This window comes from Notolepis coatsorum (assembly GCF_963971535.1).
Source record: "Notolepis coatsorum genome assembly, chromosome: 14".
Taxonomy (NCBI): domain Eukaryota; kingdom Metazoa; phylum Chordata; class Actinopteri; order Aulopiformes; family Paralepididae; genus Notolepis; species Notolepis coatsorum.
Genome location: NC_140178.1, coordinates 48,014,159 through 48,041,140, shown reverse-complemented (window position 1 = coordinate 48,041,140; position 26,982 = coordinate 48,014,159). Strand labels below are relative to the sequence as shown.

The window sequence follows — 26,982 nt, the reverse complement described above, 5'->3', positions numbered from 1 at the left end:
TATGGTGTGGGAGGAAACCCGAGTACCCAGAGGAAACTCATGCAAACACGGGGAGAACATGCAAACTCAGATGATCCGATCGAATTCCAAAACTGTTTATTAGGATCCCCCTGAGCTGTCAAATGAATGACCGCTAATTTAATACAAATTAGTAATACAATTAAAATGGGAAGAAAGGACATCAAAAAGTAATACTCAACATTGAAGACAATGAATGATAAAGGCCTAACAAACTATAACAAAGGCAAAACGCATATCTGAAGTGTAACTCTATTGATAAACATAATTACAATAGAAAAATACAATAAAATAGCCAATCACATCTTATGACGAGAATAGTCAGTCTTATACACTCATTGCGACATCTTTTAGTGAATTAAATTATAATGAACGTTATTTATTTCCCTTCTCAAGGACCCCTGAAAGATCTGAACTAACTTAATGTATCTGAACTCAATATGAATTTGAAGCTGAAGCCTACAGTTGCCTTTTGTAGGTTTGTTCCACAGGCTTTGTTGACAAGTGCACTACTAAGCATCTGCATGTGATGCAGCAGAGTGCTGGTTGTACTTTCTACACGTCTCCCCACATGCTGCCGTGTGTGGGGAAATGTGCTAGCACATGTGTTATTGCCTAGTCAGAACCCGCCTCCGTGTTCTGTTCGGGTTGTATTGGGTAGTGTGAAATAACTGACAGACTCGCCGGCGAATGGGAGCCGTTAGACCGCTTGAATTCATTTTCTCACAATTCATTGGTTCTCTGACAACAACGCTCTAATATTCATGATGTTTCTGGGCGTGACTTTCTGTACTCATTGTAATACTACAAGTTCCTAGTGCAGCGCACATTCATCCCCGTGACAAGTTGTCAGAAAGTGACTGAAGTCGGCACAAGTAATTTCGTTTTTTAAGATCAGACCACTTTTCGACACGGATCTACATTTATCGCTTAAAATGACTACAGCTAAGGAAATAGTCTTTGGTGACAGGAGCGTGGATCTCATCAAGTCCCTGATGGACTCGTTTTCATTCCCAGTCTTCGATGACAGCGGTAAGATATAAAAACAATGGGCTGACCTTCGATTTATTTTTTTTGGAATTCGAAGCTTCGGGGCCGAGATTCGATTTTTTTATTCGAAGCTTCGAGATAATAAAAAAAAATAGTATAAATAAATATTATGTTGTGGCACTTGTACAGCACTTTGTTCAACTTTGTCAGTGCTGTAAAGTTTAAACCTTTTTAAATCTTAGACAAACTAAACACTTTGCTTTCATAAAATATTGTAAGTCGTCATTTGAGGCTTTATAAAAGCAGCACAATGAACACAAATCTGTCAGTGCCGAGTCCGACCTCATCTTAAATAACAAACAGCATTGCTTGTTGTAATTAACAAAGATAGGCAGAGTTGATTTTGCACAAAAAAAATAATTTTCATATTCGAATCCCATGTGCCCATTGAACGAAGCTTCGAAGTATTTAAGACAGCCCAACATATATATAAATATATATTTTTTATAGCTTTTTCATTTCTGTATCACATGTAGGCTATGGTTAACAGAGGCAGACCAAGCCGTCTGTCTCGTTAGACTAGAGAGCCACTTCATCTGCAGTCAGGGTTATTTAAGCCCACTTGTCAGTCAGACGCAGTTAAAATATTGAACACTGGTTTTGTTACTTTGAGACACTTGGTTTTACATTGTGAAATTGCTTGTTGATACCGCTGGCATAGTTAGAGTGCAGAGCTAATTGGCTACAAGTAAGATATTCATGTGTTATAACAAGGTCTGAAATGCAACAAGTGGATACATTGAGTTGTATATTCGAGCTTCTCTGGGAATATGCTATCTTATTGTAATTGGAATTCAAAACTTAAAGGATTACTTGTCATCTTAACAACTTCCTGTAATGCTATCAACCTGCCACTGATGCAATAACACTGATGTATCCTCTCATGATTTCCTATAATCGGCCTCTTTATTAATCCTGATTGATTTTGTTCATATTCAAATTTTCTTGCTTGAATTGCACTAACTGAGACTGTTTTCATAAAAGAGCAAAGATTGAGTCCATTGAGTACAACAAAACATTAGGAGCACTTTCCTAATATTGAATTGCATCCCCTTTTGCAAAAATCCACATCTATTGTCCCATTTCTTTACATTTAGATCGCTGCTTGGGCCTTTAATAATGCCTCATGTTGTACAGTGTTTTGTATCTTGTATCTCCCGTCCCAGCTTGCCAACACCACAGAAACCTTACTGGACATTTTTAAGCAATGCTCCATTACACACTCACAAAGTAATGGTAGAATGACAATTCCTGCCTTGAGGAAGTAAAACTCTGTATTGCAGAAAATCAGCAAACGAATTAATCCATTAATTAACTATGATGGAGCTGGAGCAGCCCGAAAAAGTGGCAATGACAAAATCTCAGTATCTTAAAAGGAGGAACCAAATACTGTCTAGAGAAGTCGGTTCGCCACCATCTTGATAACAGGGACTAACAAGACCTGACCCCTGTCTCATTGAATGGGGAGTCATCCATATAAGAGTCTGTCATATAATACATATAACTGTTTTTCTGGTAAATTAATGACAACATTGTCACTGGTTAAAAAAGCTAGACCAGCTTATATGCTTGCTTCATCCAGTGGTTTCTGCCACAGAGTGACACTGTCACTGTGATTACCAGCCTAAACATGGAGGTGGTGTCTGTATGTACATACACAAGGACACCAAATTCATCAACAGAAATTACCTGAATCATAAATCAATTGAAACTGTATGGGTGGAAATCCTATTCGAAAGGGCGAAATCCCTACTGGTTGGCACAGTCTACAGGCCGCCAGATCATAGTGACTTTTATGATACACTGGATGGGTGTTTAGCTGGAGTTGAGGATGTAGACAAAATTCTTATTGGAGACTGGAACACGGATATGCAACGAAAAGATGCACCCGTCTTCAAGTCATTCAGTAGGTTTTGTGATCTGCACGGCCTCAGCCAGCTAATCACCCAACCCACACGTGTATGTGAATCAACTCAGACTACCATTGACCTCATTCTGACCTCCGACAAGTCCAAGATCTCCAATAAAGGGGTTATAGCATGCGGGTTAAGTGATCATTATATGATATTCTGTACCCGCAAAAAACTAAAACAAAAGGCTGGCTGCCACAAAACAGTCACATCTAGAGACCTCAAAACCTACTCTAGCGAGGCCTTTAACCTTGAACTGGAGAGCCTGGACTGGTCAGATGAACTCAATGGTACACTGGTTGAAGAAACATGGCTTGGTTTCAAAACCAAATTCTCAACAATACTAAACGACATGGCCCCCCTAAGAACCACCAGGGTAAAAAATCGCGCTGAGCCGTGGATGCACTCCGAAATACTGGCCGCTATGAAAACCAGAGACAAAAAATGCTCTGAGTTTCGTAAAAGTCAGTCAAAGCTTACTAAAAGCACGAGCAGTGAACTCCAAGCCCACGTGACTGAACTCAAACTAGAAAGAAACAGACTAAGAAACGACGTAAACTCCATGATCAAAACTGCAAAAAAGAATTTCATCAATGACAAAACTGAGGAAAACAAAAACAAACCACGTGAACTTTGGAAATTACTCAATAATCAACTAGGATGCAGTAAAAAACTTAAAACCAGATTCTCAAACATAAACATAAAAACGGACAACACGCTCATCACAGACAAGCTGGATGTAGCCAATTACTTAAACATTTTCTTCACAAACATAGCCACAACACTGGTAAACAAACTACCCTCCCACTCAGGGCAGTATGGGGTAGAACACATAGTAGCATACTACAAAAACCTAGGGGTCCGCAAGGACGACTTCAAGCTAGAAATGGTAACAACAGATGAGGTACTCAATAAACTGAGCGCCCTCCAACCTAACAAGGCCACTGGCCATGACAACATCCCCTCCAAATTCCTCAGAGACTCAGCAGCCGCCATCACCCCAATCATCACACACATAATAAACCTCTCCATAAAACAGGGACACGTCCCCAAGGACTTCAAAATTGCGAGGGTGACCCCTCTGCACAAAAAGGGCAGCAAATTAGACCCAGGCAACTACCGCCCTGTTTCTATTCTCACCTCCATCTCGAAAGTCATGGAAAAAATAGTCTACGAACAGGTCGAAAAGTACCTAGCGGAAAAAAATCTAATCTACGAATTCCAATCTGGCTTCAGAACATCCCACTCCAAGTTCAAGTTCAAGTTCAAGTTCTTTAATAGTTGTCATACAGAAGTACAGAATACTTTCATACAAAATGCTTCTTACTGTTACGCTCCAGAGACTGTGCTAGACAAGATAGTATCAAATAACATAATAACATAATATAGCATGAATTTAGAAGAAGAAAATGAGGTCACAGTTGTTCGGTATAGACATATGTACAATGTTCTGAGTTACCATATAATATACAATACACAACTATGCAGTGTACTAATGTACAGTACTATCTAGTGCAAAGCAGAAATGGGATGAGGTACAATTTTAGGTACAATTTACAGTAAGGTGTACGAGTTGTAGTGCAATCCTTCATCCATAAATATAAAGTGTGGGGAGTGGGTGCTACAGTGTGTTTGTTTAAAGTGGGTGTGTGCTATAAAGTGTGTGTAGTGGGTGCTGCAGTGTGTTTGTTTAAAGTGAGTGTGTGCGTGTGGATGTGTGTGCTATGTGTGTTTGGTGGTTGTTGTTGTGTAGTGTTCATTCATTGTTCGTTTAGCAGCCTGATGGCCTGGGGATAGAAGCTACTTCTGAGTCTTTCTGTGCTCGCCTTGAGACTCCTGTATCGCTTGCCTGACGGCAGCAGTTCAAAGAGGCAGTTGTTCGGGTGGCTCGAGTCCTTAATAATTCTCTTAGCCTTCCCCTTGCAACGCTTGTAGTAAATGTTCTGGAGGGTGGGGAGCCCCCCTCCGATTGTGCGTTCGGCTGAACGTGTCACTCTTTGTAGTCTGCTTTGGTCTTTTGCAGTGCTATTCCCAAACCAGGAGGTGATGTTGCCGGTCAAGATGCTCTCTATTGTACATGAGTAGAAGTTCTTAAGGATCTTCTTGCTGACTTGGAACTTCCTTAGGCGCCTGAGGAAGTAGAGGCGTTGTCGTGCCTTCTTCACCACACTGTTAATGTGTATGGTCCATTTCAAGTCCTCGGATATGTGGGCTCCGAGGTACTTGAAGCTGTTGACTCTCTCAACCGGTGCCCCGTCGATGCTGAGGGGGCTGTAGTCCTTGACCCCCGACCTCCTGAAGTCCACAATCATCTCCTTTGTTTTGCTGACGTTCAGGGAGAGGCTGTTTTCCTGGCACCATCCCGCCAGGACCTTGACCTCTTCCAGGTAGGCCCTCTCGTCGTTGGCAGAGATCAGGCCCACCACCACTGTGTCGTCAGCAAATTTGACGATTGTATTGCTACTCCGCTGAGCCACACAGTCGTGTGTGTACAGGGAGTAGAGGAGGGGACTCAGAACACAGCCCTGGGGGGCCCCTATGTTGAGGGTGATGGATGAGGAGGTGCAGTTGCCTGCTCTCACCACCTGGGGTCTGCCAGTCAGGAAGTCCAAGACCCACTGGCAGAGGTCATAGCCCAAGCCCATGTCCACTGACACATGCCTTCTCTATTTGAATGACCACATCAAACAAGAGGTGGACGCAGGCAAATACTGCGGCATGGTCATGCTGGACCTACAAAAGGCCTTTGACACGGTCAATCACTCCATTCTGATTGACAAGCTAAAAGCAATTGGTTTTGATAGTCTATCAGTGAGCTGGATGCAATCCTACCTTGAGGGCAGGGAACAGATGGTGGAGGTAAACGGTACCCTATCCCCCCCTCTCACAGTGAGCTGTGGTGTTCCACAAGGAAGCATACTAGGACAGCTACTGTTCCTAATTTATGCAAATGACATGTCGTCAGCTTGTGACTGCAACTTGTTCCTGTTTGCGGACGACTCAGCCCTGCTGGTCTCTGACAAGAACAAGTTACAGGTTGAAAAAACCCTCAGCTCTGAACTAGGCAGAATCTGCATATGGCTCGCTGATAACAAACTATCATTACACATGGGCAAAACAGAGTCCATTCTCTTCGGTTCAAATAACAAACTCAGCAAGACCGACGGCTTCTCAGTTACAGTGGGTGACAATATTGTCACAAGGAAAGATGAAATTACCTACCTGGGTTCCATCCTAGAGGCTAATCTCTCCTGTGACAAAATGGCATCCAATGTAATAAAAAAAGTCAACCAACGAACTCGATTCTTGTACCGGATCTCCTCTCTGGTAAACAAGAATACCCTGAAGACTCTGGCAGGAGCACTCATTCAGGGGTACTACGACTATGCTTGCACCTCATGGTACCAAAGCACCTCAAAGGCGCTAAAAACAAAATTACAAACATCTCAAAACAAACTGGTCAGACTACTGCTTGACCTTACTCCTAGAACCCACCTCACCCCTGCCCACTTTGACAACCTAGGATGGCTTAGAGTAGATGACAGAGTACAGCAACTTGCAATGGGCCTGGTCTACAAGATACACTACACGACCAAGGTACCCATGTACATGGCAAAATACTTCCCAAAGGTCAGTGAATACCACGATCACAACACCAGAGGGAGCTCCACAAATCATGTTAAACCCAGATTCGGCTCAAATAAGGGACTAAACACGTTTCGCAATTATGCCACATCAATGTGGAACGCCCTACCCAAAGCTGTAAAGGAATGTGGATCACTACCCACTTTCAAAACCTCTCTCAAGAGACACCTACGGGAGACTGCAATGCAACACTGGCCCCTGTAAATATCCTAACCCAACCCCCTCCAATGTACAGTCATTTACCTAGTATGGTCTTGTCAATAGTCCAATGTACAATTTTGTTTGTTTGTACAGAGTCCCCCCCCCCCCCCCCTCAATGTACAGTTTTGCTTGTTTATACAATGTGCCCCCCCCCCCCCCCACCCACCTCCAATGTAAATTACCCAGTATGGTTGTCAATATCCCAGTGTACCCAACCCCCCCCACCCAACCTCCTCCAATGTACAGTTTCTACGTCAAATGTATATACTCCCTTTTCTTGACTCCTTCTGTATCACAAACAGTACTGTATTTGCAAATCTGGTATGTCATAAATGTATAGATGTAGCAGTACTGACTATCTGTATGTCATGTATGTCATATATGTCCTGATGAATTGAAAATGGGGGACCCTGGTGTAAACAAGACGAAAGTCTTTCTCTGGTCTGCATCCCCTTAACAATTGTGTGTATTGAGCTGTACTGTATTGTACCCATTCTGCAATCTGTTAATAAAGTTTTCAATCAATCAATCAATCAAATTGACAGAGATTGTGATTAATTTAAAACCTCTGTCTGACCCGTGGGAGAGAAGAGTCGTATTCCACAGAGTCGCCTATTTTTTTGTTTTTGTTTGTTGCTACCCTCGTTTTTCTCTATTTTGGCATTTCTCAGTGATCCGGTGTCTATACTATACCAACTTAACATGGTACATGTAGCTCCAGAGGCATGGAATTCCTATCTGGGATTTCTTTCTTTTTACTTTATCAGTGGGGTATAGACGGTTTCACTATAATTCTGTTGCTAGCTAACAGTTTGGACCCAAGTGTATTTCCTGTCAGTTAATTGCATTAGCAAACATTGCAAACCATACCAATGTAAACAAACATTCTACAGCCACAAAATATAGCAAATACAATAAAAAATGCATATACGTCCTGTCCTCTTCCCTAGTGTTATTCCTTGTATCAAGAGCTCAGTCTTGATGAAAACATGTCTCCTTTCTTAATTCTTGTTTTTGGTAGAGGTGGTGGTGCGGTTACCCAGTTATTTACTTTCACTGATCAGGTCCCTTAACCACTACAGTACACATTCTCAGGTAGGCCCGGACACACAAATGGCTGGGGTCCTGACAAAGTCCAGTGAATGGACCCCTCCCCAAACCTGCTTAACTCATATCTATTAAACCTATGTTTATTGCTGGCCTCCATGGGCCCCCAGTATCAGCTGGGCCCCAGGAAGGTTTTCCCTTTTTCTCCCCTTATGGGCGGCCCTGTCTCAGGACACTCAGAATCTCCACATGCCATTTTGTTCTGATAGATGGAGACCTGATTGGTTTGTTCAGACAAGAACCACAAAGACTGCCCTGTGACATTCATTCTACTGTGTCCCCAAACAACAACTGGACCCCACCCTCCTGTTTATGCTGCCTCAGGAGGAGTACATACAAGCACGCACACACATTATTTCCAGTTTACTTCACTTGATTAATCTGTTTGCATATTGCATGAAATATACTGGCCAGGTGAAAGTAGTGTTCCTTTCTTCATTTTACCCAGAATCCATGTATATCATGAAGGGGAGATGTAGCTGAAGGAGATGAGACAAGTTAAAGAAGGATTTTTTTTTATTAAACCTTTTGAGTCAATAGAGAGGTGGATTGTGCAAAAGGGAGAGTAATTCCATATATTAGGAAGGGGCTCCTAATGTTTTGCATACTAATTGGATCCAATCTCTGCTCTTCTCTCGTTTACTCTGTAAGCAAAAGTAAATGTGAGGTTTTTAGGCTTCACCACCACAGCTAGGTAAAATGGTAAATTAACAAATCATTATATTATATATATATTTCCCTCAAAAAGCACAATCATAGTGCTTAGAAGTAATGCTTCAGTCATAGTCAAGTATCCAATATGAACAGCGTTAGTGCTACAAGCTGCAGAAACTAGGACCAACAGTGATGGATGTGGAACAAACATCTGGAACAAAATGTGGAACAAACATTTGCCTGTGTCTAGTTTGGGACTACCATACATCGTTGTGTTATTTTTCAACACAGCATGTGTTAAAGGGGAACTATCTTATAAATGGCCTTTTTGAGTGTTTAGCATTGTTTCCTAGCTATGTGAACTTATATTAATATGATCTACCGTATGTCTCAAAATTCTCATATTGGCGCATTCTTCCAATTCTCCTCTCACAATATTCACCCTCACTGAACTGAGTCATTTGAAAATGTGATGATTTGTGATGTCAGAAAGACACCGCTGCATGTTAATGTTGAGATACAAGATGAGCTGCACACAGTGGCTGGACCTGGACCTGGAGCCCAGGCTCAAAACGGCTCGAGATCTTGAGGTAGAAAAATGCTGTTTTTGAGGACTTGATTAGAAATACAAAACAATGAATAAAAAAATATCTATATTACAGAGGTGTTCCATAGACTCACAGGAATTGTGTAAAAGTGCCCAAATAGTGAAAGAAATAGTAAAATAGTTCCCCTTTAAAGATGAGTTATTACTAGCAACACAGGTTGGAACACTTAATAGGAGGTAACGTTTTTCTTGCCCCTGTGACCTCATTTTAGGGACTATCATTAGACATTTAGGAGTCTACTAAATCAAAACCCTTAGTTCAGGTGCACATGTTAAAAAAACACATCTTTTAAAGGGGAATGCCACCCATTTTAAGAATTCACATTTGTTATTCATATGCAGTAGAGTTCAGTCAATATTTGTGAACATGCATTACTCTCAAATCAAAAAGATGACAAATCACACTGTAATGTGCACTGAAAAAAAGCAAATACCATCAAATATTGTTATACTGTAAGAAAGTAAAAAAAAGTGCTATGAGAAGAAACAATTACACAATATTCAACATTGATACATAATGTACATTACGACAGTATGTATACATTTACAAATGTAAAAAGTGTGTGTTTGCGTGAGATGGAGCTATGGCTACACAAGATTCTCATGTAGGCCTACCAACAGACTTGCCCAGAGACTGATACCTCTGCTACGAACCCCTGCTGACACTGACACGCACACACCAGATAAACAGCCAGGAACCTGCACCAGTCTTCTGACCGGAGTATGAGAAGCCCTGGTCTACATCAGTGGCTCTCAACGAGGGGTGTGCGGACCCGCAGGGGTCCTTTAGGGGGTTCCATGGGGTCCCCAACAAAATGAGGAATAATTTATTTTCACAATTCATTGAATATAAGTATATAACTACCATCTTGAATGTATTTCCATTGCTAGCCATATCACTGAAGAAGGACATAGTCCGAAACATGTCTGTTTCCTATTCAGGCTGCCATTAAAAACATTGAACCTGAGAGTGCTGGTCCGGCTACCCTGCTTTTTGATATACGCAATCTGTTAATACAATTTTCACGCAATCTGTTAATACAATTTTCAATCAATCAATCAAAGGCCTCAATGAGAAAATGTTTAAGAGGTAAATGACAGTAAATGACCAAGTATGGCTTTGTCAGTATTCCAATGGACAGTGTACAGTGTCCCCCACCCAACCCCCCCCCCCCCCCCCCCCCACCTACCCAACCTCCTCCAATGTACAGTTTCTACGTCAAATATCTTTTCTGGACACTTTTTGTATCACAAACAGTACTGTATTTGCAAATCTTGTATGTCATAAATGTATAGATCAGTACTGTCTATCTGTATGTCATGTGTGTCATATATGTTATGATGAATTGAAAATGGGGGACCCTGATGTAAACAAGACGAAAGTCTTTCTCTGGTCTGCATCCCCTTAACAATTGTATGTATTGAATTTGAGCTGTACTGTAGGCCTACTGTACCCATTCTGCAATCTGTTAATACAGTTTTCAATCAATCAATCAATCAATCAGGTTGCATTCTCTCCACTGTTATCTACCCACCTACAATATAAGGTACCTATAGCTTGTTATTGAATTCTGGACTAGACCACATCTAACACAAATCTGCTTAAATGAGAGTTCCCAAGATAAAATCTTCAAATGGGGGACTGTAGCCTAATGTGTTTCAATTTGGGTGTCTGTGGCTCCAAAAAGTTTGAGAACATAATTTACTGCAAACAGTCACCTCTTTGTGAACTCGGTGTTTGGTCGTTATGGTGAACTTGTACAAAAAAAAATACATTTGTGGTAAGGTGGAATGCAGTGTGCGGTTAGAACACTGTTAGAACATTATGTTCCAGAGCAGAACTGAACATCCTGCTGAAATCACACGCGCTCACTGTCGCATGGTAGCCTTCAGCACCAGCATGCGCGCGCACGAAAACGTGAGAATGTTTTCGTACAGCGAGCACGCTGTCATGAAAATGACCTGGAAAATAATTATAGGGGGAATCGGGGGATAGATTAGGCAAGGATATTAATTCCATTGACTCACCACATGTCGGTGAAATATAGATAATAGGTATCGCCACATAATAATGTGTGATTCGCGACGAATGATGAGAAGAAAATTATTTTATATTTTGATCGGTCGTGTGCCAGCTGTTGATGAGCGCGCCTTCTTTGACGCTCCACCACCGCCTTCGCGGGCACATGCCGTAGCCACGCCCCCTGACAGAGTGTGCTTTCACGTGAGTGGGATGCACGTGTTTTGCCACACGAGTAGACTGTCTCTGTCAGTGTCCTCTTGTGGAAGAAGTGGTCGAGGAAGGATTAAGTGTATCCCTGCGAAACATGTATCTAGCCATGGAACGGCGTGTAACTGCGCAGATTGACTGTATATCAGGTTGACGAAAACTAAATATGTTCGGTAGATGCCGATATGATATGAGTCTGCGGACTTGGCCCTTCCAATATATATCCAATGTGGGCTGTGGTCGTTCGCATGCATGTTGTAGGCCACAGTGCATGCAATGTAATTGCGACTGTCCTTAAACCTTTTGTCTTGTGTCAGGTTTCCTACCGTCCTACGTATGTCTATGTGTGAGTGTGCGTGTGTGGGAGAGAGGTTTCTTGTGACAGGATATTGCTGTGTTGGCTGAGCGAGACAGAATGTTCCCTTTATACACAGTTGCACGTTCCGCGTGTAGTACAGCCTACAGTCTTCGCTATATGATGAAGGATTAATTTCAATGTGAGCAGCTGTGGCCAATAGGCTCCCGGGGTGTCGCACTGCTCCCACAGAGAGAAACGCCCCCGTGCGCGCGCATGTACATCTATTCTAATCGATATTATCATATGGCTACGCATGCAACCAATCAGCGCTTGTAGTATTTCAGAGGGGGCGTGGCCAGTAGCTCATGAATATTGAGCAGGCGCTCGCGGTGGAGACGGAGACGGAGACTGACGGGTTGGCGTAGTGTTGTTTTGTCTCCTAAACTAAAGGCAAGCATTCCTTTTCTACAACTGCTTTCAAAGCTACATACGGTAGTCTGAAAACGAAAGAGGAAGGAAGGAACGCGTCCTGCTAGTTTTTTTTTGCTCTTGCAGATACAGCAGCATCTTATTATCCACGGTACCGTTACTTGGAACAATGCCTGGGAAAGCTACTATCGCCGTTGCGCTTCAGTCGAGTAATAAAGCGGGTCCGCATAAAGCGTTCCCTTTTGTTTTGAAGAAGATTATGGACATTCCTCCACCTAATATCCTAGAGGAGGGCGACGATGGTAAGGGTGTCATGAAGACTGAATGAACGGATAGACCGTTCTGCATGTTTTTATTTATAGCCTGGCTGTAGTAGAGAAGAGTTTATTATTATACGCATTATCTGACCCACAAGATAGCCATTGAGTCGATTGTCCTATTATGCACATTTGTAATTCGGTTATCTCCAAATTAATTGATTGTAAACAATGGTGGCTTTTTTATTTTTATATATGCAACATAAATGCAGAGTTTGAATGGACATTCCATGTGATGTGCTGCTGTACCGAGCGAGTTCAGTTTCATCTCAGACACTTGGAGTGAAGCTGGAGAAGAAAAAGAACAAAAAGTTCTAACTCCTCTCTCGTTGCCCCGGGGCGCTGCTGTCACACGAGAAAGAGCGCGCGAGGCAAACAACACATTGGCTTTAAAATGGACTAATTAGTCAAATATGATTTGTTCATAATTTTGAGTCGGGCGGGTTGTGTTTACACGGCTGCCTGCATGTGTGGAACTGCACTTTGCCTCCCCCTCGAACTGTCTGTTTACCTCTCCTCGCCCTCTCTCTCTCTCTCTCTCTCTCTCTCTCTCTCTCTCCTTCTCCACTTTCTCTCTCATGCCACTTCGCTGTCTCTTATTTCATGTAATCCCCTCATTTCACCATTATTACTACGCTTTCAAACTCATGTGACCTGCACCATGGCTGTGCAGCCCACCTTTGTTTACCCACATTCTTTTGTGTCCGTCCGTGTGTCACCGCACCACACCCCCCTCATCTCCTCTTCACCCCTCCTCCCCTTTCTTCCCCTCACTCTGTTCCAGTCCTGTGCGTTTTTACGTTTACGTGTGTGTGTGCATGCAGGTTAAAAGTATTACCCCCCAAAGTACAATTAAGCCCACACTTGGGGATAGAATTGCGGGAGCAATTTACCGCAAAACCTTCCCTGCTCTTTCTTACCCGGCACGGTGGTGTAGTGGTTAACACTGTCGCCTCACAGCAAGAAGGTCCAGGGTTCGATTCCCGCTTGGGGACCAGGTTTCCATGATGCCAGGTACCCAGGTGGGGTATCTCCCAGGCCTTTCTGTGTGGAGTTTGCATGTTCTCCCCGTGCTCGCAAGGGTTTCCCCCCCCCATAAGATAAACCCAATGGAAAAAACATGCACAACAACAGATCGCTAACGCTGTGGTGTCCTTGACGAAGACGGGCAGGAGCACTTGGATTGGTCCCCTGGCGCGGCCCTCGCCGACGCCTGTCTGCTCCCGGCTGCCCTTGGGGGGATGGGTTAATCGCAGAGACGAATCGCATCGGCGATCCTACAAAAGACAATGCATGCGTGTGTGTTCCGGTGTGTGTGTGTGCTAACCGTGTGTGCTAATCGCTAAACGTTGAGGATAATTGCATGTCAATTAAAGACCTCTGAACAGGTCCTGCATTATTATTATTATATATTATTATTACCCTGCCTATTTACCCTCCAATCTCCCCCAATCCCATTCAATCTTGTCTGTTCAAGATCAAATGTTTCCCCTTGGCTACTTTGCCTTTCATGTTCTTGTCTGTCTGTCTTGTATCTTTGTTTTTAAATGCTGCCATTTGGCCAGGTCTTGCAAAAAAAAGAGATCATTGATCTCAAGTGACTACCTGGTAAAATTAAATAAATAAGAATCTCACATCATGAACACACATGGTGATTGGTTTCAAGTCTACAGCAAGTGACCGTTTTCCCATCCTTTTATCACAGAGATTGAGAAAGAGAAGCTGTGTTCGTCTGAGGATGTGGAGGCGGTCACAGTGGGAACGGGCAGCACCGGCGGAGGGTCTGCTGGCACAGGTGGAGGCGGCGGCGGCGGAGTGTCGGCCTCCCTGACCCCTGCCATCTGGGAGAAGACCATCCCGTACGACGGGGAGACCTTCCACCTGGAGTACATGGATCTGGACGAGTTCCTCCTGGAGAACGGGATCCCCATGACCCTGGAGGAAGAGGAGCTGCAGAAGAGCCTGGCAGAGGGCAAGGGGAAGAGCGTCCCCAAGGCCACCGCCACTCCTACTACTGCTATAGCTGACCCCTCAGCAGCATCCGAGTCTCCTCCTTCCCCCAGCGCCATAGTCCCATCGTCTCCAGAGGAACCTGTGACGGTCATCACACTACAGCCAGCCAAAGTGGAGGAGGAGGAGGAGGAAGAGGAGGAGGAAGGGGAGGACGAGGAGGAAGAGGAAGAAGAGGAAGAGGAAGACCACGAGTCTTTGGCGGAGGAAGATGCGGAAGAGGTGGCGGGGAACAAGAGGAAATCAGGTGAGACATTTGGTTGTGTTCAGGTGTACATTAACACTTCATGCACCGATGATTTGAAACTTTTTCTCAGACCTCTGCTTTACTCAGGAGAACACGGATTTGAATAATAATTATTGAAAATGTAAATTGTTCAATTGACATTTTTTCTATTTTTATCAACTTTTCTGTGAGCTGATGGGTTTTTCAGTCAGTCTGTAAAGCACAGAACCATTGGCCAATGACTGAAACGTCTATGTGTACACTGTGTTCTAACCACGCTGCTCACATATAAATAGTGACGTCACATCGCCTGCATGTGGGTGTTTGGAAAGACACGCCCACTAACCACCAATGACCTCTGAGCGCATGCTGTAGCTTTTATTCATTTACATTCCGGCGTACAGCCAGCACAACAGTGTGCTGTACCATTAAGTATTAAGTACAATAAGTACATTAAGAACATATCATTCAGTCACACAGAAACCTTGTATCTCCCAACATTTCCTCTTTAAAAAAAAAAAAGTTTACTTCCTTGAATCTGTGGAGCATGTCTGTTAAGTTGTTTCTTAAGAAACTAGTCTAAATCTAATTTGAATTGTTTCTTTTCCAGCAACTCTCTCTTCCCTTGTATTGAACACAGTGTTTTTGGTTTAATTAATTATTTCATTCCCTGCCTGACCAGTACATTAGGTAGACACTGACAGTGTTCCTAGCCCCAAAAATAACAGCTAATTGATTAATTAAAGATGATTTATTGCTTATGTCCCGCTATGTAACATCACAACAAGCAATGATTCGGAACAACTTGTTGAGGCTTGTTCATCTGAAAACTTCAAACCCTGGCCAGATGGCATGGATTACCTACCTATCATTTCCCCAGTGCCTTAAATAACATCCCAGACTAGACAAACCCCATTTCACTATATGTCCCATTTAAATGTCCCCTAAATAGGGATAAGCTGTCCAAAGAAAATGCCCCAGATATCAGAAATTTGTATTGTATACGAACACAATGCCCCCAAAAAGCTCCTCACAAATCAGCTTGAGTGGACAAAAAAGCTCCATGCTTAGGGAACAAACCAAAATAGAAAATAAATGCATGGGCACATATGGGAAAATGAACTAAACTAAAGTAGAGCAGGATACTACTATAGTGTGTGTACAGTCTGGCGTCCTGCCCCTGGGCACATGTGTAGTGTACATAGAGCAAGAGGACACCATGTTCTGAGAGACACACACGCTATGTAATAGGAGCCCCGGCAGCACAAAGCCAGTACATGCGAAACCCTTCGTCTGACCTTAGGGAATGAAACCATGTCTCCCTGAGAGCAGACAGCTTTTGAGTTTCTCCCGTGTTAGCGCCCCCTAGTTGTAGCGGCCTTCCAGAGTTTTGACAAAAAGAAACTTAAAACACTTTGGCTGCCATGGGTTAAATTCATTATCAACCGTAGGTTGCCGGTGTTCTGCCGAATTCTACTACCTCCTCGAAAACTGCTGCCGTAGCGCGAATCGCCTATATCTTTTGACAGCTGGGTGACGTCACCCTATAGTTCACTCCGAACTCCAACAGGTGTACCGACATGTTATCATCTACAAATACATTCAGCTGCAAAGCCAATTACATGCAAATATTTACATGCTTATACAGTTCAAAGGTGCAATGAAAAACATATGTTTAAGATATTGTTTAAGATATATCAACAAGACTCAACATGACGTTCGTCAGCAAGGTGGCAGAATATTGTAGTGAACGATTGTGGGTCATGCGCATGCGTGCACAAGCGCAGGAGCGCTGGCAGCAGAATTCCAGGAGGAGTAGAATTTTGCAGAACACCGGCTCTATTTGTCTATAGAGAAAGTCCCCTTCTTTGCAGGGCTATAACTTTTTAAATTCTATTGCTACATTGCCATTATTAGGGCCCATTCAAAGTCCTATATGTATTGTTCATTGTGTAGCAACGTTAAACTTTTTCATTCACATATTCATAGTAAAGTATGGTCTAATGTATAAGTATGTTTTCATCTCTTTCTGCAGCTTTCTCCAGAACGTGATCTATAGCCCCAAATACATTATATTGATGATGCAATACAGTTTTATGGCAATCAGCGCGATATAAAAAATTCCAACTAGACGTTCTAGAAGTTACTACACGTCATCTGATGTTGACCGGATGGGCTAGGGGGCGTTTATAATTCCGTGGGCAGCGTTATACCAATCATCTAATGTGGGTCAAATGTTGATAATAGCAGTTAGTAGGGCTGGGCGATATAACGATAACGATAAATATCGCGATATATTTTAATAATCGATATTGAATATCGAAATAAAAAAAAAATCGAAAAATCGTTTTTTTTTTTTTTTTTTTTTTGTTTTTTTTACCTGCAACAGGGCAGTTTTAAAACCAGAGACAGTGGACAGACTTGTCTTTCTTGCCTGCAACTTAAAGTAATGGCTTTGCTTGTCCAAATGACAATACTGACCAAATTCAGATTTATTTTTCTCTTGTCCATTTATTTTGTTTGCTTTCTAATTTAAAATACATTTTGAAACCGTCTGTACACAGTAGGCTATGTGTGCTAGCAGAACAAGACTCCAGTCACGAGTCACGGTGCACATGTGCGGTGGTTTGTCCACCAAAAAAGCGCCAAAAGATCGAAAATAAACTAGCAGAGCCAGAACTGTTCAACTCCTCTGGAGCCACAGCCAGCAGAGAAGCCGGTTTACTTTAGCTTTTAAACCAGCTGCAGCCTGAGAACTGGAGTGTGAGGGGATGTAACACTAAAGATGGCGGCAATGACAAAGAATTGCTGCAAAATAAACATACATCTGTTGTTAAAAAAAAAAAAAAAAAATTGTGTTTTTTTTTTTTTTATATAATTATAACAATTCGATAATTATCGATATCGAGAAATAAAATAAAATTATCATATCGTTATCGCGATATGATTTTTTTCCATATCGCCCAGCCCTAGCAGTTAGTATCGAAGACGGTAACTTTACACGCTAAAACTCACCCCAGTCTCCGCGCGCCGTTGGGCGATCATCGTAGAGTAGAAATTTTATCATTATGGGATGTAGATTTACCCGGTCCATTTCCAGCTTGTATAATGGTATATACGTCCAAATCATGTTGTTTATCGAGTTATTGGCAATCGATCGCTATGTAGTGTGTCGAGATCGAGTCCCGGAACCTATAGCTAGTGCCCGGAAGTAATACGGCCGACCAGCACAATCTCCGTAGCACTTCCTGTTAAGCGATTGCGCCGATCGGCCACCAGATGGCGCTCCTGAACCGCCAGAGAGCTCAGTGGGTCCTCCTGGTGGATCTCAGGCCAGCGGAGGGGAAATATGAATCCGATCCCAGATTTTTGAAATATTGATATTAAAGACGCTGTAAGGCGTCTTCGGCAACTTGAGCATGGCCGGGAATGACGTGTTTAGGCGTTTTCCGGCAGCCAAAGTGTTAAGAGGTTACTTTTTTACTGTCACCTCTTTACGTTTTTGTATTGTGATATTTAACGTTTATTTTAAACCGTTTAAAATGTAAACACCAAACCATCTTGCCTGCAATTTACGGAACCAAAATATCACTTAGCCTATCTCATCTTGTCTCGTTGTCAGCAACTAAGTTTCAATAATTAAGTATGACCGTTTTTTCATAGGTTGTCCTGTCCACATAGTAGAACATAACAAATTATTAGAGGTAAATAGAGGTGTTCCCATACATAAGAGCAATGTCCTTACTCTTTAATTTACTTGCTAATACGAATACAAGATAAGTACCTGCAACAGATGATTTACTTACTACATGCAAATCCCACATGGTTTTAGAGACGTTTCCATATTGGAGTTCCCTCTCTTGTTGTAGCCCGGACTCACTCTTTCTATCTCTCTCGTCTCTAGGTAAGGTGGTAGGTCGTAACACGCCCTCCCCCATAGACCCAGAGGCCATCGAGGTGGACATAAACTTCCAGCCGGACCCCACAGACCTGGTCTTGTCCAGCGTCCCTGGAGGAGAGCTGTTCAACCCGCGCAAGCACAAGTTCTCTGACGAGGAGCTGAAACCACAGCCCATGATCAAGAAAGCCAAGAAAGTGTTTGTTCCCGATGAGCAGAAGGTGAGATGGCAGGTTGCCGATGGCTCGGATTATCCTTCTTTATCAACCACAATGGAACCAGTTCAAATGGCCCTCAAATCTATCTCAAACTCTGCCCTCTTTTCTTGATCCTCCAATCACGACTGTTGAGTTTGAGATAGGTCAATTGCAAGCTCCACCCACCTCTCATCCCAGGCAGACAAACATTGATTAATAATTGATCCAAGTCTGGAGTGTTGCTAGATGATGGCAGTAACTATATATTGATGATACAGTAGCTATATAATTTATGAACTGTACTGAAAGGTAATAGTGATGGCAACATATGTTTTAGAATGTAATAAGAACATTTAAGTGTTTTGATAGATTGTACAGACTATAAACTATTACATTCCTGGGTGGCTAAAGAGGAAATTTTATTATTGTTTTGCTTGTATGAAATGGGTTTTTGAGAAGGACGACACTCTGCCGTTATGGTTTAGGGGCCAAATAATGAGAATTGGATAGGTACGGTACAGTATAGTACAGGCATGTGTCCTGGTGAAGATTATAGCATTGTGGTGTTATATACCAGCATTTATATGTAGACCTAATATCAGGGCTTGCTGAGAATTAGGGATCAAAGATGGGAGATGTTTTCACAACACACAGATGTTGGTTTATTTTAAATCCTCTGGTGATAACCGTCCTGTTTAACCGTCCCCCTCTTCCTCTCTCTCTCCCTATTCCCCCAGGATGACAAATACTGGTCCAGAAGAAAGAAGAACAACATGGCTGCCAAGCGTTCCCGGGACGCGCGGCGGCTGAAGGAGAACCAGATCACGGTGCGCGCCTCCTTCCTGGAGCGAGAGAACGCGGCACTGCGGCAGCAGGTGGCCGAGCTCCGTAAGGACTTTGGCCGCTGCAAGAACGTCCTGTCCCGGTACGAGGCCAAATATGGCCCGCTGTAAGGACCTTGATCATCTTCAACAACAAAAATAGTCAAATCAAAGAATGATGAGACAAAAGCAGAACTCCCTCCCCCACTGAATACAACACAGACACAAAGACACCAAGGGAATCTAAAATTGCACTGCTGTCATTGCTGACCGACTGGTCGCCGCACGTCCAGAACGCTCTCCCAACACGAGCGCTGGGGCTGCGGAGCCACACACTGGCAGGCAGTGAGGCAGCTACATTGGGAGCAGTGGGGCACAGGGGGGAGGACCTGTGGAGAGCGCCTGGCTCCTACACACACAGAGGAACGAGACGATTCCGGACACTCCCTTGGTCAAACACGCAGGGAACATGTAAACGGCTACCGGTCTGCGTTCAGAGACTGATAACAAGAAGTCGAAGTCAGGACGATGAGAAGAGTAGGCTTGTTTAAAAAAATTAAGAGAGAGAGAGAGGAAAAAAATAAAAACAAGCCTTTTTAAAATCCACACAAACGTGCATACACAATCACTGCACAGCAATGAGTTTATTAACGGACCAAAGCATGAGTAACATCAACTATCTGATGTGTATATTGAGGGGCGCCCTCCTCCTCCCACCCGCTGTATCTCCTCCCTGTAGTTCCAACACTCTGGCGAAGGGACACACAGCCAAGACCTTGATTTATTCCTTACGGGGCAGGAGAGAAAACCTGTGAATAAAAGGGTGGAGGATGGATCCACAGTGGAACCTCCCAAGAGCCTCAGTCTTGAAGAGAGAGAGAGGGAGAAAGATGAATAGAACAGAAGGGAAAGGAAGGAGAGAAGAGAGAGAGAGGTGATGGTGTCGGAAGAGGAAAGGTAGAGTTGGATGATGATGTGATGCAGTCACAGTTCTTCCTTCTATTTGCCTTTGCTTGTAATACACACATGTGCATACATACACACAAACACACACTGTACTGTGTGTAAAGGACTTTTTTTTATATACAGTATAGTCTATACGCTCAGCACCGCATAGATATGTGTGTGTATCTGTGGTTTAACAATGTTTTGCACTCTAACCATGTGAAACGACATTCGGTGTATGTGAAGATTAGCTCTAGTGGGCGGGGTACCTTATTTGTACCATAACCACGCTGACAAGAGACACAGCAGCTAAAGAAAAAAGCATGATCCACAGATAAAAGCTGTTGTGTTTTTGACATTTTCTTTTGTCTACTGAAACTCAAAATTGGCTTCCATCATCTCTCACACAAAATGTATACAGCAAGACTGTTTGGGATTTTCTCCCAAATGACTTTTATAAAAAAATAAGTCTATGAAGGCATATGCTTGGCGATTCCCAGGGCCCTCACAGCCTGGGTTGAGGGGTATTTTGTCAGTTGGATCGTTTATTTTACTGCACATTGCAAGTAGAGGGCAGTAGAACCACTGCCTGCTGTCATGGTGTTCCGTCGTGGTGTAGTGAAGGCTGGACTTTTTGCCAGACCCAAAGATGGCTCCTGAAACTTGTAAATAAAAATGACTGTCATGTTCTCTTTCTCCCTTGCTGTGGGACGGGGACTCTCGTCTTGTCTTCATCAGCCTAATGCTATTCCTTTATGTTCTTAGCCTAACAGTCACATTTATTCTGATGGTAATAATACATTGATTGTGATGTGCAACAATATGTCAGATAATTATAATTCCTTTTGAGGAACAATACTCTTCATGGAACCAATGACTATGCAGGGACTTCTATGGGTAAACTGTGCTTTTGGATGTTTTGTTTTGAAAACAGCTTTATAAAAAAGCTTAAATCGAAGATGGCAGTTTCATATTTACCTCATCCACCATATCCCGTTTGTTACACGCTCCAATGGTATTGGATGTTAAGTATTTGTAATCTAATGGAATCTGGCAACGGTTGTCATGGGGATACAAGGCAGTGTTGGTCGCATACGAGCACATTTTAAGGCAGCTTAGTTCAGGAGTACATGTCAGAATTGTTCAAAATACACAACAGACTGTTAACCAATACGTCTCAATATCTTGAATCAAAAGTGTCTTTGGCTGATAATGGGTGTTCGTGATCAGTCAGCTATCAACGTTGTAAACTTACAAAGTAAAATACATGTGGCAATAATACTGATATTCAATGCTTGTTTTAATATTTTTTTGTATTGTTGAATTTTCTTTTTTACGATGTTTGATCTCTCTGTAAAGTGGCTGTGATGTACTAAATATAGAAACTCCCCCAAAGTATTTTGTGCTTCCAGTTTAGATCCTCTGTAGTCTGGGGATTCTAATGCATGTCAAATGATGTCATCTATATATTTTATTTTTCCCAAACATTTTACACTAAGTGTACTTATGTCTGTAAAGTATGACTGAAAATAACTGACGTACCACATAATGTTACTGGCTGGATGGACATGGGCAGTTGGATTGCATTGAATCTTACAGTTCTGTGGATAACAGAATTAAAGTTTTTTCATTATCTGTATTACATTCTGTCTATGACTTGCATATTGACGCCACCTATTTTTGTCTATGCTTTGACCTTGGTATAAACATCAAAGGGACTCTTTTGATCACTGTGTATTGAGTTTTTTTTTTGTATTTACTTATGATTGAAATACACTGGACTAGTCCATGCTTTCAGTTTCCCAATGGACCACCAGTATAATCTTTTTTATATATATATATAAAGATGGTTCATTTAGCATTGAGTCAAAACTCAATAAAGACTGCATTAGCCGTTTATACACGCTAGTAGTTGATGAACGGAAACTTCTGGTTACTTCATTGGAATGAGGTTTTGTTCAAGGCATATGTACTGGAGAGGAGAGCCTTCCAGAACACATTAAATCAAGGTTGAACAGAACAAAACGGCATTTGTAGCAATCACATTCTTTATCCCCCCCCCCCCCCCCAACTCAAAAACAGTTATAATACTCTTCTGAAAAGAAAATGTTCAAACCTGTCTATTAAATGCAATTTCTGTTTTTGTTATTTGTGAGTTTTATATAAAAAAGAAAAAGTTGCATTTAGATTTTTATCAATATGTACGATGGCAGTACCATGTCCTAACTATCTTGTATCATGCATATTGAATAAAGTGGAATCTAATGAAATGTGAGCTCTTGCGTGTGTGTGTTGACCTTGCCCGAGTCATCGACCAACTGCGGTAGCTCTGGGAGGCACGTTGTAGTGCTGGGGTTGTGAGAGATGATAGTAAGGAAGGGTGCGTTGTAACTTGTATCGTGGACAAAAGAGATGCCCCCCTCCTCCTTACTTCACACACACAAGATTGTTTTCTTTTAGATGCTCTGTTCTCTCACGGTTCCCCTCTTTGCCTCATCCTGCTGCTCATTAGTATTCCAGAGGAGATGTTGCGTAATGATCCTATCCACACACAGGGGAGCAGTGTTGCATAACAAGAGCAGCCTCAAAGACCAGGGGGATGAGGGGAAGAGAGGACGGTGATGGAGGGGAGGAATAGGAAGGATGGAGAGGGGAAGGGATTGGGTAGCTGTGAGGATGGAGGGGAATGGAGGTGTGTGTGGTGGGGGGTGAAGCAATGAGGCGGAGGAGAACAAGACGGGAAGGTGATGGACAATAGAGGAGAAAAACGGATGCGGGGAGAGAAGCACGAGATAAAAGAAGACGTGAGCCAGGGGGATGGAGGGAGGGAGGGATGCGGTGAGTGGGCGATGAAGAGATGGAGGAGAGCAGAGGAGAGCCAAGGAGGAGTCCAGCCATGCATGTTAATGTCAAACCACTACACAGTACCAGAGAGAGCAGAGTGTATTCCCAGCACACTAGGGAGCCATAGGCTACCGAGCTAGCTGCATGTGATGGATGCAACGAGGGGCACGGTCCAGCCAGCTACAGTGCTCGACTTGCTGATGAAATTACAGGTAATAATATCTACCGGGACAGATCCAACAGAGATGGGTGGTGAACAGCCAGCTAGCCTGTTTACTATTAGACAATTCCATCTCTGCTTTCAATTATTGATCAAACGTCACTTGGATTTTGTTTACTGTAATAATAGGACATATTACGGTGCCATTTCTATGGGAGATTATGTTTTCACCAACAACACTGGGAGAGATGTTTTTCTCCCCTTGATGTGCAAAACAAATAAGCTGGCTAAGGCACACAGGTGTAAGCTACAATAACAAGAGCCTTTCAGAAGAGGACACATCTTCGGAGTTGACAGTCTATATATTATAGACTGTTTCAAAGTGACAATAACATTCTAAAAACGAACCTCCCCTTTCACTTGTCCATCACAGTAAATCTTTAGTTCAATATTCCATTGACACATACAAATATCACTATACATGTTCAATATCCATTCGCACATACAAATGTGTTATTTGTATGTGCAAATGGTTAAACATTTACAAGTGAAAGGGGAGGAGCATCCATTGGCACAATGGTTCACACCTGTATGAAGTCCTTGGACTGAAAGCCATTATGTACTGCAAGATGTCAAACACCATAGCTGTAATTGCCCCTCGAAGGAGGACTGTTAACCAAAACTCGAGTATTGTTTCAAAGTCAGCACAGACAATGAGGACAGGACAGGTTGGGTTTAATTTCCATGCTTATTTTTGCCATTCTGTTTTTTATTACAAACTTAAAAAAGAATCTCAGTACAATAAGAAACTGCAGTAGTAACTCCCCGTTCCCAAGGGGCAGCACAGAAAACAGGTCATTGCATTTCAGTAGTGAAAGAGTCATTATACATCTACAGGGTGTACAGATCAGATACAAAATAGGAAAAGAAAAATGATAACAAAATACAGGCAGAAAAGAAAGCACTATATTTATATATCATCTTAACCATTTTTTCCAATTATATCCATTTCTTAAATGTTAAATCTTACATAGAAAATAAACTTCTTTTTATAACAACAAAATATCTCAAAAGTGCAAAATAAAATTACACACAGATATAAGCAAAGACATCAGAATACAAAATTCTTGTTTTCCCTCCTCAGTAACTTTCAATCATGATTGTAGAACAGTCTGCTTTTTAGAGTGGATTTGCCCCCCCCCCCCCCCCTAAAAAAAACACTTTGATTGCTGTATGGAGCAGATCGTCCAATCTGTTCCACTCATTTCAAACGCAAAACACAATCTAATATTAATTCCTAAAGCACGGTCAACCCAACTGACAAAAAAAGGTTGAGGTTCAATACTACGCTTCCTGAATTCCCATGTTCCCGCCATATCCCAGTTCCCCCCTGATTTCCTCATTGGTCGGTCAGCAATCTTGGCACAGCCGCCCATACCGACCACCTCCAGACCCGCTGGGTCCGGAAACATTTAATGTGAAACCCCATCTAGGTTGCACTGAGTAATTTAACAAATACTGAGGCAATGAAAGAAGAGGACCGGGGGACATTTGGATTTGTGGAAACCAAGACAACACAAGAAAAAGGCATAGACTTCAGCAGAGGCTGTCTTTCAACCACGATTGACCCAATTACTGACCACAATCACATTCACAGCACATTCATTTCCTTCATCTTTCCTAATCTGCTTTTTAGTGAGGAAATACTGGATTCCCACCCCCCCCTCTGGGTTGGGAGGTAGATACCTCTAAACTCACATGGAGTAATGTAGATTATGGCATTCCACGTTGCATTGGAGAAGGGTTAGGATGTGTGTAAGCAAAGACAGTCTGGGCTAAGAGGGGCAAATGACAAAATGTCAAGACTTAAGGAAAAGGTTTTCATTATTATTCCACCATGTGCAAGGCTGCATTTGGAAGCCAGATAATTTACACAAAGCAGAGGGGCTCAATCTATTTAGTAACCGAAAAGGACTAACTTTTTTTTCTTCTTTTTTTAACATTTAAATTAAAACATTATCTGACATGATGTTGACGAGCAGAGGCCATAATTTCACTGACCACTTTAGTATAGAGAAACCTAGCACTGTGCAGCATTTTCTCACCAGACTCTTAATACAATCCAACAGGGCAAGTGTTTTAGTCTTCAAAAACTATGATGACATGACTTTTCCAAAACAGGAAGCTCACAGTATAATCACAGGAGTCTTCATGCTACTGAGGAAATGGTTGCAAACTGCACATCGTATCAAAAGGTTATGAGTTTCATAGGCCAGTTACGCATTAACTGAGCAACTTAGAATCCTGGAAAAAAAATGTCTCACTACTAATATTACGTTTCTCAACGCTAAAGTGATCTGTAGAATTATGGCCTGTAACAATCAACATCATGCCATACAATGTTTAAATTAAATAGGGTCTAGGTTAAAAAAAAGAAAGAAAAAGTGAACCAATCATTCAATAGTAACATGGCAGCAAACAAACAAAAAAAAGGGTGACTGAAAGATCGATTTTTTTGGAATGAAAGAAAATTAGGTGCAATTTAATAAAGATAAAAGTATAATTGAAATGTATGGGGATTTTTGGTTTAAAAATGTACTCCAGAGTACAAGGAAACAGAGTGTTAATCAGACTGCTTTGGGAACAGTTAGAATGTTTATCGTCTTGTTCCTATACCAACCCATTGTAAACATTCGTTTCTGGAACTCTCCACTAAACCCACCTTGAAATGGATTACATTGACCCGTCTTTTATTAGACATATGCTGTACAAGGTACAATACACATTCAATACTTTATTCTATACATCTTTTATTTTTTTGTCTCAACTTGCATATTCATATAGTTATTCTCTGAAAAAATAACTCCTGCGGATAAGAAACTAATCAAAGAATCTGAACATAAGAACTTTGTATATATTCCTAGAGTTATAGTATAATCTCTTACTTTTACAAATGTACTTTATAATTCTTTTGGAAAAACAAAAAAGAATAGAAAAAATTGTAAATAAATTACAAACAAATGTAAAAATGCATCTTTCCCCTCACAATCATGACATTTATAAAGAGATATCTGAACCTACCCACCCACACCCCCGGAAGGAAATAAAGAACAAAACAAAAACAAAAAAAGAAAAGAAAGAAAAATAAATAAAAATTGCATGACTGCAAGCATGCGTATGACAAACTTGTCACATAGCAATACCAGTGTGGGCACAAGTCAAGGGTCCTTGGGGTTAGCTTATATAAAGACAATTACGGGCACAAATCTAGAAAACATTCAGATAACGGACAAGACTATGAACATTACACCCCCCCCCCCCCCCCCCCCACCCACCATCATCATAATATATCCAAATACAAATCTATGTCATCTCTGAAATCATGTCAACACAACCATAATAAAATGGGCCACTA

At 42.1% G+C, this 26,982-nt stretch overlaps 1 protein-coding gene across 2 annotated transcripts; it reads left to right on the top strand.

Moving 5' to 3' along the window:
• The first annotated feature begins 882 nt into the window (after positions 1-882).
• tefb (TEF transcription factor, PAR bZIP family member b) lies at positions 883-22,800 on the top strand. Of its 2 annotated transcripts, none has more exons than XM_084329490.1 (4): positions 883-1,050; positions 14,172-14,723; positions 18,607-18,821; positions 19,535-22,800. In XM_084329490.1, exons 1-4 carry the CDS (start codon positions 954-956, stop codon positions 19,748-19,750), a joined length of 1,080 nt encoding a protein of 359 aa, XP_084185616.1. In that variant the 5' UTR covers positions 883-953; the 3' UTR covers positions 19,751-22,800. The 2 variants fall into 2 exon arrangements, with proteins under 2 accessions (XP_084185616.1, XP_084185615.1); XM_084329489.1 differs by lacking the exon at positions 883-1,050 and adding an exon at positions 12,157-12,451.
• Positions 22,801-26,982: the final 4,182 nt, after the last annotated feature.